Raw genomic sequence first — 22,888 nt, 5'->3', positions numbered from 1 at the left:
GTTGAAGGCATCTGGGGAGTGAACCAGGGAAAGCAAGCTCTCTGTCTCAAAAGTGAGAAGAAAAAATGAAAAGTAAAATTTAAAAAAGACCAAAAAGTCAGGAAAAGAAATTTAAAAAAGAAGACACAGTGAAGATTCTCAGTCAAAGAATGATGGGGGCTGGCGCTATGGGGTAGTGGGTAAAAGTGCCACCTGCGGTGCCTGCACCCCATTTGGGCTGCTCTGCTTCCAACTGAGCTCTCTGCTATGGCCTGGGAAAGCAGTAGAAGATGACCCAAGTTCTTGGGACCTGCACCCACATGGGAGATCCAGAAGAAGCTCCTGGCTCCTGGATTCAGATCAGAACAGCTCTGGCTGTTGCGGCCATCTGGGGAGTGAACTCTCTCCCTCTCTCTCTCTGCCTCTCCATCTCTCTCTGTGTAACTCAATTAAATGAATAAATCTTAAAAAAAGAAAATGATGGGGTTGGGGTTGATATGCCCACCATTTAAAAAAAATGGTGACCATTTGAGATACTGGCTGAATACAGAGGGAATATAGAATAACTAGTGGAGGAAGAAACTGAAAATACTAACTATGGCCTATAACAAGTAACTGAACAAGGACTTTAGCACAAACTTTCAACTTAGTTCTTAGAGTTTTCACATTGACTCAGCAACATCACCTTAGCAGAGAGTATCACCCCAACAGTGGCATCCATTTTGCTTCGGCATCAGCCACTGATGTTGGATTTTTCAGCATTTTTTGCACAAGACAATTTGCAGTTTCTCAGAGCTATACTGCTCTGAGAGATTCAACCTTGCCCTGGGCTCCCTTCCTCAATGTCCAGCAAGACATGTTCTTATCTGGGACTGATAGTCCAGCCGCTTCCTGTAGCCATCACATCTGGGTTACCTCAGTATCCCCATTTTGCTTTTTCAGGCTTCTCCATTTCTTTGTAATTGATCTCCTAACAGAATTCTCTGTATTCAAAGTGCTGGAGTGTTTTTTTTTTTCTTTATTAAGTCCTAATTCTAAGAGATAGTATGACATTTTTAATCACAGCAGACTATTTAGTATGTATTTTATCTACTATGATTTTTTTAAACATTATCACTTGAAAACTTTCTTTTAAGTTATGATAACTCTATTTGAAGATCAATCAGAAAGAAAAGAACTTAAATTTTGCTTTACTAGCCATCAAAACAAAAAATGAGACAAAGCCAAAGAAACAACCAGTTAATCAATGTCCCCATCAGTTTTCACTATTGGTCTACAACATCAAAAAAATACATACAAACAATTATTGCCTCAAAAAATAATAAACATATTTTAAATGTTTAATCTATTAAAGTAAGGATTCCATAGCTTGACTTTCTATTTATTGTTTTCTATTTAACCAGTATTCTTTTAAAAAGAATTCTTTAAAAAAGAATTCCATGAAAAATATACTTTACATCTAAATTCAAGTAAGGGGCCGGCGCCGCGGCTCACTAGGCTAATCCTCCGCCTAGCGGCGCCGGCACACCGGGTTCTAGTCCCGGTCGGGGCGCCGGATTCTGTCCCGGTTGCCCCTCTTCCAGGCCAGCCCTCTGCTGTGGCCTGGGAGTGCAGTGGAGGATGGCCCAGGTGCTTGGGCCCTGCACCCCATGGGAGACCAGGAAAAGCACCTGGCTCCTGGCTCCTGGCTCCTGCCATCGGATCAGCGCGGTGCGCCGGCCGCAGCGCGCCAGCCGCGGCGGCCATTGGAGGGTGAACCAACGGCAAAGGAAGACCTTTCTCTCTGTCTCTCTCTCTCACTGTCCACTCTGCCTGTCAAAAAAAACAAAACAAAACAAAACAAACAAAAAAAAAATAAAAAAAAAATAAATTCAAGTAAGGGAACATTTTTACCCTCACTAAGCTGTCCTCTATAAACCACTCAAACCCATGAGGGCAAAGAACAAAAAGCAAAGCAAACAGAAATTATGCGTCATTCATTATTTAAAATTTTCAAAGTCCATACTATGCTAAATTTTGCATAACCCCTCTAAAAATCGCATTTGTTTTAGAGATAAAATGATATGCCAAAACATATTTTTAATAAGTGGGCATTAGAGAAAACAATATACAGAATTTAACTGGCTAAAAAAGGTATTTTCTAAAGGAGAAAACGTGGGCATTCATAGATCCTGAAACCATAACGGTCAATTTTGAAAACAAACCTTTTCTTCTTTAGGTTTTGTCAATGAATTTAACAATAAGCATACTGTGTATCTGTCTAGGTCATAAAACAAATATGAATTAGTATCTATTGCCAACTTAGTGAATAACCAAACTTACACTAATAATTTATACGTTTTATTCTTAGAAAACAAAGTATCTGTTCTCTACTATTAGTAATTCACTAGCATATCTTCCTAAAAACTATTTCCAAAAACAATTTTTAAAGAGGCTCTGTACAAGGTGTTGAGTAAATAAAATTTTAGACCAAGATGTAATACATATATTCACTTAAGCACACACTCAATGTTTATCACTTAAAAAAAATGGTTTACATTATGATCGTGTAAGGTAACACACATTATAAATATAGTGTGTTAGCAATATACTGCTTAGGGAAACAAGCCTTGGAGGAAGAGCCAGAAGAATTGCTTATATTCCTGACTGCAGCAACAACATGCTGTAACATCTGAACCAAGTTACTTTATGCATTCTTATCTCTACCTGTGCAATGAAGCATAATGAAATTTGCCTTTACTAGCTTACAACTAAAATAACTATGAAAACAAATTTATAGGAGGAAATATCATAAATTATAATTAAATGCCATGTTTTTCCCTTAAAAAAAAAGGCTTAAAACAAAAGTAGTGACAGATTTCATTTACTAAACGTGCAGAACACAGAGAGGGCAGAGAATGAAGAGCATGGTTGTTAAAATGAGACAATCCATGGCCGGCACTGTAACATACTAGGCTAAGCTGCTGCCTGTGGCACCAGCATCCCATATGGGCAACGGTTCATGTCCTCGTTGCTCCTCTTCTGATATAGCTCTCTGCTATGGCCTGAGAAAGCAGTAGAAGATGGCCCAAGTACCACCTGGAAGAAGCTACTGGCTCCTGGCTTCAGACTGGCCCACCTCTGGCCAATGCAGCCATCTGGGAAGTGAACCATCGGATGGAAGACCTTTCTTTCTGTCTCTCCCTCTCTCTGTAACTCTGCCTCTCAAGTAAATAAATAACATCTTTTAAACAAGAGAAAAAGGGAATCCAGAATTCATTACCTTCCACCACATGTGTGACACTGGGCAAATCCATGCAAAACCTCTAACCTTTTGTTTCTTTGTCTAGTAAGAAGTAACATTTACCTCTTAAGGTTTAAAATCATTATTAAATGAAGAAAAATACATCAGTTGCCTAGCACAGTACCTTAATCTTTCAAAAAAATGTTAGTTTGTTTCTTTTGGACTATATGGATACATTAAGCACCACATTCCCACTTTTGGATTCACAGAAATATCTGATTTCAAGAAAAGGGAGAAAGCACAGGAAAGTGGCTCTTTTCCATCCAATATAGTTTACATTAAAAACTTCCTTTAGATTGCATATAATAACTAAAATTTTTAAAATAAAATCTGATAAAATGAATTAACTATTGACACATCTATCAAAATGGCACGAATTTAATTATCTCCTATCTAAAAGTTTAATGCTCTCTAAAAATACTATATAGCAAAGCAATTTCTTCATAGTATTTCGTATGAGTTTTCTCTGTTAAAAGTATGAACTGACAAACTAAGAGTCATTTGTATACACAAACTCTATTCAACTTTAATATAAAAATAAAGTGCAGGGGCCAGCACTGTAGCACAGTAGGTTAACGCCCTGGCCTAAAGCACCAGCATCCCATATGAGCACCAGTTCAGGACCTGGCTGCTCCACTTCCGATCCAGCTCTCTGCTATGGCCTGGGAACGCAGTAAAAGATGGCCGAAGTCCATGAGCCCCTGCACCCACGTAGGGGACCCAGAAGAAGCTCCTGGCTCCTGGTTTTGGATCAGCAGAGCTCCGGCCATTGCAGTCAGTTGGGGAGTGAACCATCAAATGGAAGACCTCTCTCTCTGCCTCTTCTCTCTTTGTGTAACTCTGACTTTCCAATAAATAAATAAATCTTAAAAAAAAAAAAAAAATCAACTGGGGCCGGCACTGTGGCACAGCAGGTTAACGCCCTGGCCTGAAGCGTCGGCATTCTATATGGGCGGTGGTTTTAGTCCCGGCTGCTCCTCTTCCGATCTAGCTCTCTGCTATGGCCTGAGACAGCAGTGGAAGATGGCCCAAATCCTTGGGCTCCTGCACCCAAATCAGAGACCCGGAAGAAGATACTGGCTCCCGGCTTTGGATCAGCGCAGTTCCGGGCGTTGCAGCCAATTGGGGAGTGAGCAATCATATGGAAGACCTTTCTCTCTCTCTCTCTCCCTCCTCTCTATGTGTAACTCCGACTCACAAGTAAAAAATAAATAAATGTTTAAAAAAGTAATCAAGTGCAAAAACATAGATTACAACAGCCAGCACAGATCACTCCTAGCTTTATGTAATCTGTTTTCACTGTTAAGCCCCATGAGAGAATACAAAGAACCTTCTTTCATTTCCCTCTGATCAGCAGACATAGAAATTTTCAGTGATATAAAATCCATAGTGATTTTGGAGCTAAAAGATAAGGTCAAGAAGGAAACAGTTGAAAAATATTATTAAATTAATTGATTTTCGTATGTAGGTATGATTCATTTGTTTAATTCAAAACAAGCAAACAAAACTAAGAAAAAATATACTCTTATCAAAGTTAAACCCCAATTATTAGAGAAATTTATGAAAAATATCCAGTGTTGAATTCAGCCATGTAATATAGTAAACAAAAAGTAAAACCTGTGATGAGAGAATGGTGATGGAATGTTTTAAAAGGGACAGTTCAACACACAGCAAATACTATTAAATGTAAGAACCAAAAAGTATTCAGAATCCAATAGGTGAATCCATGGGGGTTTAGCATAGCAAAAATGGTAATAACATTTATTTAAGAATAAAACTATATTCATATTTACAAACTGAAACTTTTAAAACCAAGAAAGAGAGAATAAAAGAAGTTGCTATAATCATCTGGTTTAATTTATAATTAGGACTTCAAATGAATTGAATGGATTTGAAAAATCACAAAAAAAAAAATAAAAGGGTATGTTCAGACTTTGGAAATTAATGACATTTACTCTGGACAAAAATTTTCCTGCCCATTTTTTTTAAGGGGGATGAGAAAACAAGTCACGGACTTTCACCATTGCTCTATTTTGTTAAGATTTTATTGCATGAATGCATTTTTCATAAGTAAAGCTTTAGGAATATAGTGGTTTTTTTCCCCCATACACATTCTCCCACCATGACTCTCATCCCACCTCCCTCTTCCTCTTCCATTTCCTTCTTCATTATGGTTCATTTTTAGTTATATTTTTATATACAGAGGACCAACTCCATGTTAAGCACTGATTTAGACAATTTGTACCCACACACACACACACACACACACACAATATGGAGTACAGTTTGAGAACAAGATTTGCAGTTCATTCTCACAGTACAACTCATTGAAGATGGACATCCTAATGGGGAGTAAATGCCCCTTTTTTCCACTGAGGTCTCATAGCGATCACCTGTGTAGGACATTTTTGCCACAGAGTCTTGGTTTTCCATGCCTGAAAATCTCTCACAGGCCTTTCAGCCAGATCAGGAAGCCTTAAGGGTTGATTCTGAGGTCAGAGTGTTATTTATAGTGAATGCCATTCTAGGAGTCTGCTGTGTGGACTGCTTCCCATATTGGACATTCCTTCCTTTTTCAATCTATTTTAATTACCAGGCACTTGATATTATTTATATGATCACTTTTATGCTTAAACCTATCTACATGCTGACTTTAACATTTAATATGACCATTTTAACAATTAAGATGGCATTTATACCACCAATTTAATGGGTTTGGCATCCCATGACAAGTTTTTAGGCTTTACCATTAAAAGTAAGTCTGTAAAAATGTATGCAGAACTATACTGCTTTATAGTTACAGACTACCGCCTCTGTCTCTAATTCCCACTCTTATATATTACTGGGTTCTTTTTCCAATTGACTTAATATACATATGATAAACTCTAGGTTACATAAAGAGTTGAACATATAGTATGGAGAAAAAGAAAGAAAGAGAACAAAGAAAAAAAAGAAATGCAAAATAAAAAGTAACAATAAAAAAATGTCCCTCGACAGTCAGGACAAGGACTATTCAGGTCACTCTTTTTTTAAAAAAAGAAAAAAAAAAGAAAAAAAAAAAAAAACAGGCAAAGTTGACAGTGAGAGAGAGACAGAGAGAAAGGTCTTCCTTTCCCATTGGTTCACCCCCACCAATGGCCACTGCAGCTGGCACACTGAGCTGATCTGAAGCCAGGAGCCAGGTGCTTCCTCCTGGTCTCCCATGCGGGTGCAGGGCCCAAGGACCTGGGCCATCCTCCATTGCACTCCTGGGCCACAGCAGAGAGCTGGACTGGAAGAGGAGCAACCGGGACAGAATCCGGCACCCCAACCAGGACTAGAACCCAGGGTGCTGGTGCCGCAGGTGGAGGATTAGCCTATTGAGCTGTGGTGCCGGCCAAGGTCACTGATTCTAAAAGTGTCAATTTCAGTTCCATAACTTTCATTTTAGAAGCACTATTAATTCTCACAGACCAGGAAGAACGTACAATATTTGTCTCTTTGGGACTGGATTATTTCACTAAGTATGAAGTTATCCAGCTTGCTCCAATTTGTTGCAAAAATCAGATTTCTTCCTTTTTTACTGCCACGTAGTATTCCATAGTGTTCATATCCCACAATTTCTTTATTCAGTCTTTTGTTGATGGGCATTTAGGTTGATTCCATGTCTTAGCTATTATGAATTGAATAAGCAGCAAATAGATAGTTGTTTTTTGTTTGTTTGTTTGTTTTTGGACAGGCAGAGTTAGAAAATGAGAGAGACAGAGAGAAAGGTCTTCCTTCCGTTGGTTCATCCCAAAAATGGCTGCTATGGCCAGCACACTGCGCTGATCTGAAGCCAGATGCCAGGTGCTTCCTCCTGGTCTCCCATGCGGGTGCAGGGTCCAGGCACTTGGGCCATCCTTCACTGCCCTCCCAGGCCACAGCAGAGAGCTGGACTGGAAGAGAAGCAACCGGGACAGAATCCAGTGCCCCAACTGGGACTAGAACCCAGGTTGCCGGTGCCGCAGGCGGAGGATTAGCCAAGTGAGCCGCAGCACCGGCCTGGGCTGTTTTGAATATAACTGCCTCACAGTATATCTTGAAGTCTGGTATTGTGATGGCTCCGGTTTCATTTTTGTTGCATAAGATTGCTTTAGCTATTCCAGGTCTCCTGTTCCTCAATATGAATTTCAGCATCATTTTCTCTAGATCTGAGAAGAATGTCTTTGGTGTTTTCATTCGTATAGCATTGAATCTGTAAACTACTTTCAGAACAATGGACATTTTGATGATATTGATACTTCCAATCCCTGAACATGGAACACTGTTTCTGTTATTATTTTTTTTTTTTGTATTTTCTTCTATTTCATTCTTTTATGTTTTGTAATTCTCAACATAGAGATGTTTGACATCCTTGGTTAAATTTATTCCAAGATACTTGATTGTTTTGGTGGCTATTGTGAATGGGACTGATCTTCAAATTTATTCCTCAGCCATGGTATTGTCTGTGTATACAAGGTTGTTGATTTCTGTGTACTGACTTTTGTATCCTGCTACTTTACCAAACTCTTCTATGAGCTGCACTAATCTCTTAGTGGAGTCTTGTGGATCCCTTATATATAGAATAGTATCATCTACAAATAGGTATATTTTGACTTCTTCCTTGCCAAATTTTATCTCTTTGATTTTTTTGTGTGTGTCTAATAGCTCTGGCTAAAACTTCCAGGACTATATTGAATAGCAATGGTGAGAGTGGACATCCCTGTCTGGTACCAGATCTCAGTGGAAATATCTCCAAGTTTGCCCCATGCAACACGATGCCGGCCATTGGTTTGTCATAAATTGCCTTGACTATGTTGAAGAATGTTCCTTCTAAACCTAATTTGCTTAGCGATTTCATCATGAATGGGTGTTTTATTTTGTCAAATGCTTTCTCTGCATCTAGTGAGGATAATCATATGGTTTCTGTTCCACAATTTCTTAATGTGATGTATCACACTGATTGATTTTCAAATGCTGAACCATTCTATTAGCATAGAATATTTTTTCCAACCTTTCACTTTCATTCTGTGTGCATCTTTTGTTAGTAAGGTGTGTTTCTAGCAAGCAGCAAATAGATAGTTGTTTTTTTTGTTGTTGTGTTTTTTTCACTAACCCACTGTTGGTGGGAATGCAAACTGGTCAAGCCACTATGGAAATCAGTCTGGAGATTCCTCAGAAACCTGAATATAACCCTACCGTTCGACCCAGCCATCCCACTCCTTGGAATTTACCCAAAGGAGTTTAAATTGATAAAGAAAAAAGCAGTCTGCACCCTAATGTTTATTGCAGCACAATTCACAATAGCCAAGACCTGGAACCAACCTAAATGCCCATCAATGGTAGACTGGATAAAGAAATTATGGGATATGTATTCTTTAGAATACTATACCGCAGTAAGAAACAACGAAATCCAGTCATTTGCAACAAAATGGAGGAATCTGGAACACATCATGCTGAGTGAAGTAAGCCAGTCCCAAAGGGACAAATACCATATGTTCTCCCTGATCGGTGACAACTGACTGAACACCAAAAAGGAAACCTCCTGAAGTGAAATGGACACTATGAGAAATGGTGACTTGTTGTTGTGTTTTTTTGTTTTTTTTTTTGACAGGCAGAGTTAGACAGTGAGAGAGAGAGACAGAGAGAAAGGTCTTCCTTTCATTGGTTCACCCCAAAAATGGCTGCTACAGCCGGCGTGCCGCGCCAATCCGAAGCCAGGAGCCAGGTGCTTTCTCCTGGTCTCCCAAGCGGGTGCAGGGCCCAAGTATTTGGGCCATCCTTCACTGCCTTCCTGGGCTGCAGCAGAGAGCTGGACTGGAAGAAGAGCAACCGGGACAGAATCCAGCGCCCCAACCGGGACTAGAACCCAGGGTGCCAGCACCACAGGCAGAGGATTAGCCTAGTGAGCCACAGCACCGGCAGGGTTTTCTTTTTTAATCAATTAAGCTAGTCTATGTCTTTTAACTGAGAAGTAGAGACCATTTACATTCAGTGTGACTATTGTTAAATGTTGTCTTTTCTCTGCCATGTTTCCTTAAATAGAGCTGTTTATGCATTTTGGACTTGGTACTTCTGCTGGGTCATTTTCTACATTCATCTTCTTTGTAGTGAAGTTCCTACTTCTGCGTACAGTACATCCTTGAGCCAAAGTTGTAGGGCTGGGCAGGAAGATACAAATTCTTTCAATTTCTGTTGTGGAAAATCCTTGTTTCTCCTTTATTCATAAATGAGAATTTTGCAGGATACAGTATTCTGGGTTGACAGTTTTTTTCTGTTGGGACTTGGAATATATCTCTCCATTATCTCCTTGACTGTAGCTTTTGCAGTGAGAAATTTGGGGTGAGCCTAATTGGATTACCTCTGAATGTGATCTTGGGCACATTTTAGGATCTGTCCTTTATGTTTCACTGAGCTAAGTGTTGCCACAATATGTCCTCATGAATTCTTTTTCTAGTTGTGTCTATTGGGAGTTCTGTGTATTTCTTGTACTTGGATGTTTCTTTCAATCTACCTATTGTAAAAGTTTTCTGATATAATTTCATTAAGAAGGCAGTCTTTTTTTTTTTTTGACAGGCAGAGTGGACAGTGAGAGAGAGAGACAGAGAGAAAGGTCTTCCTTTGCCGTTGGTTCACCCTCCAATGGCCGCCACGGCCGGCGCGCTGCGGCCGGCGCACCGCACCGATCCGATGGCAGGAGCCAGGAGCCAGGTGCTTTTCCTGGTCTCCCATGGGGTGCAGGGCCCAAGCACCTGGGCCATCCTCCACTGCACTCCCAGGCCACAGCAGAGGGCTGGCCTGGAAGAGGGGCAACCGGGACAGAATCCGGTGCCCCGACCGGGACTAGAACCCGGTGTGCCGGCGCCGCTAGGCGGAGGATTAGCCTAGTGAGCCGCGGCGCCGGCCAAGAAGGCAGTCTTAATCCGTTCTCTCTTTCCATGCCTTCTGGAACTCCTATGATCCATAGATTGGATCACTTGATAGAATCTTGTAAATCTCCAACCATGATTTTTAATTTTCTAATTTCTTCTTCTTGTGTTGGGTCTGATAGTATTATTTCTAGAAGTTTGTCTTCTAGTTCTGATATTCGTTCTACTATCTCATCTGTTTTTTATCTGGTCAACTGAATTTTTGATTTCCAGTATTTCCCTTTGGCTTCTCTTTGAATCTCAATTTCTTGGAAATGCTTTTCATTCAGTTCTTGAATCTGTTTCTGATTGCTTCTAAGTAATCAGATTATTAATTTTCTGAAGTCCTTTTCTGGCTTGGTTTCAATTTCTTCTTCTTAAGCCTCCTTTATTGAAGATTTAGATTGATCCATTGGCGAGTTCATAAATTCTTCCTTATTCTGATTCGGGATTTTTCCTTTGTTCTTTGTCAATTTTGTTTGGTTTCTGATTGGTTTTATTTTTAAATTTATTTCCCTATGCTATGTGTCTGTGCCTGTAGCAAGTGGAAGCATGCATTACCCCCTGGAGCTCTGTTTGTTTCTGGGTCCTTATGGACTGGTTCTGAACAAAACTTAGTATACCAGGGCTTTGGTATACTAAGCCCCACCTCCTGGGGCTGGACTACTCCTTTGTTCATAGAACTAGCTTGGGTTTTTGTTGTTCAGAATTATTCATTAATGTACAACTTGTGTGATGGCTGGGAATTCACTCTTAATTGTTGTGATCCTTGTTCCCATGTGGGATGTGTTGTGAGGTGGCCCCCTCAATTGATGGGTTTGTGTGCAGGAGGCAAAAGCAGCAGCCCACTGCCTACACTCGAAAATGTAAACAATCAATATGGCTACTCCCCACTAGCTGTAGCTCTGGCTGGGGAGAGGAGGAAGACATCGACAGATTGTGGTGTGTTCAATATTTCTGCCTGTCATCCAGAATTTCTCCTTCTTCCCATTTAGAGCTCCAAGTGCTATTCACCAAATTTCCCCACTCATCACTCTGCATCTCATCTCTCTCACCTCTCATTTGGTTCTCTGAAGGGGTGGCAACCATCTCCTTGCTGGGTCCCTACACCACTCCTTCTCCGCACCTCTCTGTTTCCCCTGGCATGGACCCAGGCAGTCTCTGGTGGACTCCCAGGCCACTCCAGACAAATTTTTCATGATTCTACCACCATCTTGAATCCCCTCTACTCGTTAATTATCAATTTTGGGGGCCGGCACTGTGGCGCAGCAGGTTAATGCCCTGGCCTGAAGCGCCGACATCCCATATGGGTGCTGGTTCGAGACCCGGCTGCTCCTCTTCAGATCCAGCAATCTGCTATGGCCTGGGAAAGCAGTAGAAGATGGCCCAAGTCCTTTGGCCCTTGCACCCATGTGGGAAACCTGGAAGAAGCTCCTGGTTCCTGGCTTTTGAATGGCGCAGCTCCAGATGTTATGGCCAACTGGGGAGAGAACCATCCAATTGAAGATCTCTCTCTCTCTCTCTCTCTCTCTCTCTCTGCCTCTCTGTGCTATGCCTCTCTTCTCGCTGTGTAATTCTGACTTTCAAATAAATAAATAAATAAGTCTTAAAAAAAAAATCCATTTTTCCCTGCATGACTCGGAATGTCCCACTGCTATACTACCATATTGCTCCTTCCCAGTCCATCATTTTAAATGAAGCCATTAATCATTAAGGGTGGTACAGGTAACCAAACACAATTTTGCTTCAATCTAAAAATAGTTTCCTATAAATAAGGCACTGTTTATAGTTCATTTATTAAGATTTTTGTGACTACATTTTTCCTCTCCAAAACAGCCTCATTCTTCTATTCTGCTGTTTGTTTGCCTCATCTGCACTTTGCAGATAATACTTACTTTACAGTGTGTTCTTTTAGTTCAGAACCAGTCTGCAATTTTAGTGAGAGAAAATTCATGGATTTCTTTTTAATTTAAACAAGCTATTATAATTCTCATGGTCCCATATTCAATTTTACCTGCTGGCAAAATTACAAAATAACATTCTACCTTATAACATTAGTTTCTTCAGGTCAAACAGTTCAGTGCTCTGGGAACTTTCATTATTAAGGACTTTAGGTTAACTAATTGAAATATCCAAAAAATAATGTCTATATCGATGAATGTATGCACCAAAAATCAGATGATCCATTAAACAGAAAAAAAAAAAAAAAACTGTAACAACATTTTTTTGCTTTGTTCAGCTGTCATCTTACCATTACGTAGTTTATAGCATACCTTTGTAGAATGCCATTTTCCTGGGGTATTACACCATTGATAGCTGCCTGCAAACAAGAAACAGAGGGCCATTTAAAGAAACCGATAAATACTATACAGTAAAGCAAGTATACTTTAAAACTTAATTTAATGAGAATATTAAATGTCTCCTTAATGATGCAAAATACTGATGACTAAATTTTCTTTACTTCTCTTTAAAACCGTATTTTAGAAAATTTTTAGTAATGTGTTTGGCTTTCAAGATCCCCAAACCCTGAGGCATAAAAAGCCTAATTCCACAGTCCACATTCAAGCAAATTACCCACAAAACAAATTACCCACAAAACATATCTTTAACAATGTCAAAACAAATAAAATCTGTACCTCAAACTTTGTAACATTTTTTCCTTCAGAATGAGAAGATATAAAATCACAATGAAAAACTCTATAATACAAGAGTTAGCTTAAAAATTAAATTCATTCTTTCATGTTATACTTTTTTGTATTTTATTTAAAGTATAAAAGTTTCATATATGTCATATATGCATGTTTAGGAACAACAGTGATACTTCCCATCCTACCCTCCCTCCTGCCCACTCTCCAACCTTTTTCCTCCTCCTCCCTGTATTCCCACTCTCAATTTTTTTTTTTTTTTGACAGGCAGAGTGGACAGTGAGAGAGAGAGACAGAGAGAAAGGTCTTCCTTTGCCGTTGGTTCACCCTCCAATGGCCGCCGCGGCCGGTGCACTGCAGCCGGCGCACCGCGCTGATCCGATGGCAGGAGCCAGGAGCCAGGTGCTTTTCCTGGTCTCCCATGAGGTGCAGGGCCCAAGCACCTGGGCCATCCTCCACTGCACTCCCTGGCCACAGCAGAGGGCTGGCCTGGAAGAGGGGCAACCGGGCCCACTCTCAATTTTTACAAAGATCTCTTTTCAAGTTTATTCTCATAAGGCTAAACCTACACCAAAAGTTCAACAAATAGTATGAAGAAAAAACACTCTTCCTTAAAATAGAGACAAGGGCTATAACAATCATTGAATCTCAAAATATCCATTTCACTCCAATATATTACATTTTAGGTATTCCATTAGTTATCCCAGATCAGAGGAAACATATCGGTACTTTAGGGACTGGCGTAATCCAATAAGTATAATGGTTTCCACTTGCATCCATTTTGTTGCAAAAGACAAGATTTCATATTTTTTTTCCAGCTGAGTAGTAATCCAGGGTGTATATATACCATAACTTCTTTATCCAGTCATCAGTTCACACACATCTGGATTGATGCCATATCTTAGCTACTGTGAACTGAGCTGCAATAAACACTGGGGTGCACATTAGTCTTTCAAACGCTCATTTCTTTTCGTTTGAGTAAATTCCCAAGAGTGGGATGGCTGGATTATATGGTAGGTCTTCCACAGTGGCTGCACCAGTTTACATCTCCACCAACAGTTCATTAGGTACCTTTTCCCCACATCCTAGCCAGCATTTATTGTTTATTGATTTTTGTATGAGAGTTATTCTAACTGGGATGAGGTAAAACCTCATTGTGGTTTTGATTTGCATTTCTGTGATGGCTAGCGACCCTGAGCATTTTTTCAAGTGTCTGTTGTCCATATAAATTTCCTCTCTTGAAAAATGCATCTTCAAGTCCTTTGTCCATATCTTAACTAAGTTGTTTGTTTTGTTGTTCCTGATTCTCTTGAACTTGTTAAACATTCTGGATATTAACCCTTTATCAGTTGCATAGTTTGAAAATATTCTCTCCCATTCTGTCAGTTGCCTTTTCACTTTGCTGAGTGTTTCTTTTGCAGTGCAGCCGATTCTCAGCTTGATGTAATACCATTTGTCCAGTTCAGCTTTGATAGCCTATGCTTCTGGAGGTCTCTTCCAAGAATCCTTTGCCTATGACAATGTATTCTAGAGTTTACACAATGTTCCCTAAATGTTTGATGGTATCAGGTCACAGATTTAGGTCTTTGATCCATTTTGAGTGGATTTTTGTATAAGGTGTAAAGTAGTCTTGTTTTAACCTCTGCATGTGGAGATACAGTTTTACCAGCATCATTTGTTGAAGCAGCTATCCTTGCTCCAGGGATTGATTACAGCTCCTTTTCCACAGTTGGTTGTGCATGCATTAGGATGCCTTCTGGAGACTCTATTAACATTTACTTTAAACAGCCAGGAGCACTGTAATGAGGTGCAGTTACACTTATTCCTGTTGAATTGATCCCTTAATCATTAGATAGTGCCCTTCTTGATCTCTTTTAGCAGTTTTTGTGTTAAAGTCTATTTTGTCTGATATTAGGATGGACACACATGCACTTCTGTGCTTTGTTAGCATGGAATATCTTTTTCCATCATTTCACTTTCAGTCTGCGTGTATCTCTGTTGGTGAGGTGTGCTTCTTATACACAGCTAATAGATTGGTCTTGATTTTTAATCCATTCAGCCAGTCTGTATCTTTTAATTGGAGAGTTCTGGCCATTTACATTCAATGTTACTACTGATAAGTAACAACTTTGCCTTGCCATTTTTCCATAAATATTCCTATTGTTTCAATTCCTTTTGTACTTTTCTTGGGAGATATTCTGCCTTCACATGCTTTCATAATCGCTATCCTTCTGTGTTTTTATGTGTAGCACATACTTCAGTTTCTTTTCTAAGGCTTGATGAATGGTGACAAATTCTCTTGATTTCTGTTTTTAATGGAAGGTCTTTATTTCACTTTCATTCATAAATGAGAGCTTTGCAGGGTAAAGTATTCTGAGTTAACAGTTTTTTTTCTTGTAAGACTTGGACTATGTCTCTCCATCGTCCCCTAACCTGTAGAATTTCTGATACCAAGTGAGCTGTGAGTCCAGTTGGAGATCTTCTGAAAGTAATCTGGCATATCTCTCGTATACATTTTATATCTCTTCTTTATATTTTACCACAGAAAGTCTGACTACAATGTGTCACAGTGAAGATCTTTTCTGCTCATGTCTAATAAAAGTCCTATGTGCTTCCTATATTTGGACATCCCTTTCTTTCTCCAAATTGGGAAAGTTTTCTGTAATTATTTCACTGAATAGGCCTTCAAATCCATCCTCTCTTTCCACACCTTCAGGAACTCCTAAGACCCATATGTTGGGTCATTTGATGGTATCCCATAAATCTCCAACATTGTTTTAATTTTTCTAATTTCTTCTTTTTTTTTAGTCTGACTAAAAAATTTCCAAAGATTTTTCTTTTATTTTTAAAGATTTCTTTATTTATTTGAAAGTCAGAGTTACACAGAGAGAGGAGAGGCAGAGAGAAAGAGAGACGAGGTCTTCCATCCAATGGTTCACTCCCCAATTGGCCACAACAGCCGGAGATGTGCCGATCCAAAGCCAGGATCGAGGAGCTTCTTCTGGGTCTCCGACATGGGTGCAGGGACCGAAGGACTTGGGCCATCTTCTACTGCTTTCCCAGGCTATAGCAGAGAGCTGGATTGGAAGTGAAGCTGCCGGGTCTTAAACCAACACCCATATGGAATGCCAGCGCTTCAGGCCAGGGCATTAACCTGCTGCGCCACAGCACCAGCCCCCAAAGATTTTTCTTATAGCTCGGATATTATTTCTTCTGTCTCACCAAGTCTGTTATGAAGGCTCTACATTGTATGTTTTATCTGATCTATTGAATTCTTCATTTCTAATATTTACTTTCATTGCTCTTAAAATCTCAATTTCATGGGAAAAAATTAAGAATACAAATAAAAATACGCTTTTATATACAATATATTATATATACATAATATATACAAAAGTTAGCTTTTATTTAAGGAATACAAACTTCACGCATTTCATAAGTACAACTTTAGAAATATAGTGATTTTTCCTACACACACTCCCAACTCCCTCCTCCCCCTCCCCTTTCTAGGCACCTTCTCCACTAAGACACATTTTCAATTAATTTTATACACAGAAGACCAACTCTATACTAAGTAAAGAGTTCAACAATTTGTATGGGGGAGGGACCGTTTCTCAACGGTCCAAACAAGGGCTTTTCAAAGTCACTGAATCTTGGAGTTCATTTCACTTTTTTTAGAAACTTAATTAATTTTAAAGAAGCATCCAAGAATGATACATCCTTTGCAAGCATTTAGACATATCCATTACTTATTAGACATAAGAATATCTTCCACTTAATACATTAAAACAAAGTAAGTACTTGAGCACAAGTTTTATCATTAATTAAGAAAGCACCTAGGAAAACAAGCAATGGAGTCATAGGCATAACTAAAACTTCTGGGAAATAAGAATATCCTCCACTTACTAAACTAAAAGAAAATAAATCTTTAAGAACAAATTTTAGGCCAGTGCCATGGCTCACTTGGCTAATCCTCCACCTGCGGCGCTGGCACCCCGGGTTCTCGTCCCGGTTGGGGAGCTGGATTCTGTCCTAGTTGCTCCTCTTCCAGTCCAGCTCTCTGCTGCAGCCCAGGAAGACAGTGGAGGATGGCCCAAGTGCTTGGGCCCTGCACCCGCACAGGAGACCAGGAGGAAGCACCTGGCTCTTGGCTTCGGATTGGCGCAGTGCGCCGGCTGTAGCGGCCATTTGGGGGGTGAACCAACGGAAAAGGAAGACCTTTCTCTCTCTCTCTCTCTCTGTCTAACTCTGCCTGTCAAAAAAAGGGGGAAGGGAAAGGGAAGGGAAGGGGTAGGGAGTGGAGGGGAGGGGAGAAAAAGAACAAATTTTATTGTTAACTCTCATAATACAATTCTTTGAGGACAGAATTCCTGCATGGGAAGTTAGTGCACAGTGACTCCTGTTGTTAATTTAACAATTAACACTCTTAGGTGATCACATGAGGCTCTTGTCATGAGCTGCCTAGGCTATGGAAGCCTTTTGAATACACAAACTCCATCAGTATTTAGACAAGGCCCTAAGCAAAGTGGAAATTCTCCCCTCCCTTCAGAGAAAAGTAGAGATTTCCTTATATAAACCATTTCTGAAATTGGTCTTCAAGCTTGTAAGCCAGCCAGCAGTCAGAACAGAGCATAAGTAAATGACCTGGCATGGATGTTTTTGAAGGCTACTAAGCAAACAGATTGCCACGTTCTAGACTGTGGGTAGGTAACAGAGAAAATCTCAGGAGTATTAGTGAGGGGACAAAGCAGTAGGGGTAAAAAAACTAACCTTTCCAACTTTGCCTTTGGATCATAACTACTTCCCCTTCCATCCCTTTCCCCACTCACATCAAAATGAAAACACAACAAAAACAAAAAAACATTTGACATTTCAAGGTTTTACCAACTGCCTGAAAATCCATTGCCTAAAGGAGTTTGTGTACTGTGTGAAACATTAACTTAAATATAACGACAGAGGTGGGTCAAGTCTACAATACTGCTCTACAGAATGAAAATAAAACAGAGTAAGATGACTGCTATGAATTTTAAGTTTTAATGTCCAACTGACAAAAAGCAACGAAATCCACAGATTAATACAGATAGGGGATAACAGAGAATCCTGACAACTATAGAGGTACATAAATTCTTTGAAAATTGATCTTCAAAACCACAAATTCAGTGGAATTGTCTTTGGCTAGTGAAAGGTCAATTATCCCTTTTCTGGTTAACAACAATAATCCCATATACAAGATCTACTTTGTTAAATAATAGTAAGTTGTTAAGAGAACACTTTATGAAGCTGCAAAAGAAACAAAATACTAAAACCTGAAAAGATATCTTGTAATTTTTTACTAAAGAATGCCAAATATAATGTAAAGAAAACCATTGATTTAGAAAGGCCACAGTCTAAATTCAGGCTCTCTCACTTATTCATCTCATTTAATGACCTCAACATATTCACTGAAATTCTTTAGTTCCTCATTTGTATAATTTCATGATCTCTCCAGCCAAAACAGGCCTGGATTTTTGGTTCTCCAAGGCATCAAATTCTTTTTCTTAAGGTCTCAGAAGATAATATCTCCACTTGGAATGTGCTTGCCTTACTAGCTTAAATTCTAGTTCTAGGGGAAGCTTCTGTTAGATATACTTTTTTTTTTCCCCAAAAGAAACCCTTCCCTGAGCCACCCTCCACATAATTAACTTTATACTCTCAAATGGAACCCTGTACTTCATATTGATTATAATTTGCAAATGCTTATCTGTCTTTCTCATACTACAGTCTAGTATTGTATCTTCTGCCAGAAAAAGACAATAGCAATTGTACTCATGATTTTATCTTTGCTGCCTTTAACAGTGAGGATACATAGAAAGCATTCAGTAATTGTTTTTTAAATGAATGAATGAGGAGTACAAAGCAAAGTCACCTAATCAAGACTTCAGGAAAGCTCAGGGAAAGCTTACTGGATGAAATAATATCTCAACTGGGAAAGAGGGATAAGTGTTAATTAGCAAGATGGGGGAAATAGAAAGTGTGTTCTATGAAGAAGGAACAGTAACACCTCCACTTTCAAACACTTTCCTTTTCAGGGTCTTAGATAATTCCAAATAGTAATTTGCTTGGGGTAAGAATATAGTCCCCAACCTTAATCTTATATACATAATAAACTGTACATAAATGAAATATAATTCAACATAAAGATACAATAAAAGTATAATTTACTAAAGGAATATAGAACATGAAAGCATTTTTATGAGGATTGGGGCTGGTGTAGTGGCACAGTGGGATAAGGCCACAAGAGTACCAAGCCAGTTCAAGTCCCACCTGCTCCACCTCCAATCCAGCTACCTGCTAATGTGCCTGGGAAAGCAGAAGATGGCCCAAGTACTTGGGCCCCATCACCCATTTGGGAGACCAAGATGGAGCTTCTGGTTTCTTGCTTTAGCTTGGTCAAGCCCTGACAGTAACAGTCATTTATTTGGGGAGTTAACAAGTAGATGAAGATTGATCTCTCTCTGCCTTCCCAATAAATAAAAATAAACCTTTTTTTAAGAGTTATAGTAGGTAACTACTACTTTTCCAGGTTTCAAGGCTTACATCACAGCATTTTTTTTTTTTTTTTGGACAGGCAGAGTGGACAGTGAGAGAGAGAGACAGAGAGAAAGGTCTTCCTTTGCCGTTGGTTCACCCTCCAATGGCCGCCTCCGCCGGCGCACTGCGGCCGGCGCACCGCGCTGATCCGATGGCAGGAGCCAGGTACTTATCCTGGTCTCCCATGGGGTACAGGGCCCAAGCACCTGGGCCATCCTCCACTGCACTCCCTGGCCACAGCAGAGAGCTGGCCTGGAAGAGGGGCAACCAGGACAGAATCCGGCACCCAGACTGGGACTAGAACCCGGTGTGCCGGCGCCGCAAGGCGGAGGATTAGCCTAGTGAGCCGCGACGCCGGCCCACAACATTATTCTTATTAGAAGCCTTCTCAGCTGGTCAATCTCCAAATTATTGATTGTGGATCACTGAAACTAAATACCTAAAATGTTTCAAATACAATAATTTATAAATAAGTAGAAAATTTATAAAATTAAACTTGTGAGAAACTGATAAACACATTTTAACTATATATAAAAACAGACATTAGCTGATATTTAGAGTATAGACAACTCTGCATATTTCCTGTTTTAAAAGCCTGTGAACTAGGATAATTATTATTGCAATATTTTCTTTACTTGTTCAACTACCCAAGTTTTTCATCTCCTGAAAATATTTAAAGAAAAATGTTTTCTAACAAAGTATACCTTTATTCAATTTGGAATTATTACTATATGGTATGGAACATTTCAAATTTTTCAAGTTGTCTAAACAGACATATGACCCACCAAATCTAATATTTAAACATTCACAACTACAATCATAGAATCAACTGAATTCATCCCCAGACAACCAAGACTGTCTCTCCTCTATTCATACTGATTGCTAAATACAATATTCTTCCTCTTTCCACCAATTCAAATTAATTCATTCATTTATTCACTGAGCACCTGCTATAATCAAAGTACTTTCTTAAATACTGAGATGAATACAAAGATGACATGCTCTTTCCAGACAGCTATGGAAACAAATGGTCGCAATGTTATGTGAAAAACACTTCAGGATCACAAAGGAAGGAATGTCTATTGTTGCCTAATAGAGAAACCAAAACCCAGGTGTAGGGACCAGAACTATGGCACAGCAGGTAAAGCCACCGCCTGCTGCACCAGCATTCCATATAGGCACTGGTTCCAGTCCCAGATGCTCCACTTCCCAATCAGCTCCCTGGTAATGTGCCTGGGAAAGCAGTGGAAGATGGCCCAAGCGCTTGGGCCCCTGCACCCGAGTGGGAGACCCAGAAGAAGCTCCTGGCCCCTGGCTTCAGATGGGCCCAGCCCTGCCACTGTGGCCATTTGGGGAGTAAACCAGCAGATAGAAGATAGTCATTCATATTCATTCATTCTCTCTCATTCTCTCTCTCTCTCTCTCTCTCATTCTCGCTCTCTCTTTCTCTCTCCCTCCCTTCTTCCTTCCCTCCCTTTTTGTAATTCTGCCTTCTTCCTTTCAAATAAATTAATTTTAAAAATCTGAAAAAAATCCAGATACAAATCATTTCCTTCAAGAAAATTTAACTGACTCCCTCCAATGTTTTCTCAATGGTTTGCCCATTATTTTAATGTATATAACACTCACTCATGTTATCCAGTCATTCAAATCATTCATTCATTCATTTTATCATCAATTATCCAAAAAATAGTTATTTATTACCATCCCAGAACTATTTTGAGTACTGAGGAGAAAATTGTGAATAAGACAGAATCATTCTGTCATGGTTTTCCCCTGAGTAGAATGGTCTCATTTCACTTTAAAAAGAGAGGTTCTGAAGGAGTCCATCATTCTTCAGCTATGATCTCACTGGTATAATACTAATGAAGTGAGCTATGGGGGGAAAAAAAGTATTTTAAGATGAAAACGTCCCTTGCTACAGATGTGGTAGGCCACAGAAGCAACAAATTAAGTGTCCATACTAAAGTGGAGAGTTCTAAAGAGATTGCAAGATTATGGCTGTAGGCTAATGTGGCTTCAAACAGACTCTCCTATTTTTCTCCTTTTATCTGGGAAGAAAGAAAAAACATTTTTCATAAATATCCAATTATCCATTCCTATATATAACAGACTATTTCCAATTATTATTGTATTTAATTCTAAATCTTCCTCAAATATTTTAATCACTATGGTATCTTTTTCTAAACTTTCCTCAAGTATCCTACTGTGTTACTATTCTAAAGCTGATGACTCTTTCCTTCATTTATTAAAGAACATACAGGATATTACAAAGGCAAAACAGTGCAAATAATCTGAATATCAGAATAAAAACTAGGAACAAAGGATGATACTTGAAGTCTTTTCCAGGGCTCTTTCAAGGAAAAGAGTCCAGACAGAAAGCATGAATGAAGTTCTTAGCGTATTTAGGCAACTCAAAGTAGTTGTGTGTGACTTCAGCAAAGGTTTAGGTCAGGAAGCAGTGAAAATAGTTCAAAACATATGCAAGAGTTGGAGTGACAGAGGCATATAAAGCCATTTAGTTTTATTTAATCCAAAGATAAATGAGAAGGGAACTGTTTCAACTTAACTTTGACCTTTAGAAACATCATTTGACCAGCACTACAAGATTTGAGTTGGGAAGAGCTCAGAATAATGCTCAAGTTTCTGACTGGCTGACTGGGTAGACTGTTCCTAGCCCATCCCTCCCAACCATGGAAAGTTGCAAGCAATTCTAATTGTTAAGTTTTTCAAGTTAAAAACCATGTAGCTACCTAGTTCCTTTTTTCCCCTCATATTCCATATCTAATACTACATGAGGAATCTATGTATCATTAGATATAATTTATAGAGGAATCTATTCTTTAAAAAAAAAAAAAGATTTTTAAATTGAAAGGTAAGAGTTAAAGAGACAGAGAGAAATCTTCCATCCACTAGTTCACTCCCCAGATGGCTACAATGGCTAGGGCTGAGTCAAGCCAAAGTCAGAAGCCAGGAGCTTCATCCCAGTCTCCTACATGGGAGGCAGCGTCCCAAACACTTATGCCATCTTCTGCTGCTTTACCCAGGCATATTATCGGGAGCTGAATTGGAAGTGAAGCAGCCAGGACTCAAATTGCCACCCATTTGGAATTCTGCCATCACGGAAGGCAGCTTACCTGCTATGCCACAAAACCAGCCCTGAAGAATCTATTCTTAATCCACCTACAAAACTTAAAACATTACTAATCTTCTCTGCTACCACAATGGTCTAAAACACCATCAAATTCCACCTAGAACAGTATTTCCATAGTCTCCAAACTAATCTCCCTGCTTCTACCCTTGGCCCACAGTCTATCGAGAAGCAGCAAGTATGATGCATATAAATGCCAAGTCAAATAAAATCCTTTTCCTGCTTAATAGGATCTAATGATTTCCCATATCACTGGAGTAAAATTCAAATTCCTTACTCTGACCTTACAAACTTCCTCTCTGACCTCATCTTTAGCCAATTCCACATTTACTTCCTGTAGCCACTCTGATTT

The 22,888-nt window shown here is 39.5% G+C and overlaps 1 protein-coding gene across 1 annotated transcript in view; it reads right to left on the bottom strand.

The window, feature by feature from the left end:
- Positions 1 to 22,888, bottom strand: part of FAF1 (Fas associated factor 1) — a 468,145-nt gene that overhangs the window by 363,647 nt on the left and 81,610 nt on the right. The window contains exon 3 of the mRNA XM_051857780.3: positions 12,444 to 12,490. Coding sequence (XP_051713740.1) covers positions 12,444 to 12,490 — 47 coding nt within the window. The remainder of the gene's footprint in view (positions 1 to 12,443; positions 12,491 to 22,888) is intronic.

This window comes from Oryctolagus cuniculus, chromosome 7, assembly GCF_051225735.1.
Source record: "Oryctolagus cuniculus isolate XC-2025 breed Fujian yellow rabbit chromosome 7, ASM5122573v1, whole genome shotgun sequence".
NCBI lineage: Eukaryota > Metazoa > Chordata > Mammalia > Lagomorpha > Leporidae > Oryctolagus > Oryctolagus cuniculus.
The sequence above is the reverse complement of the archived record's forward strand: the minus strand, read 5'-3'. Positions and strand labels throughout refer to the sequence as shown.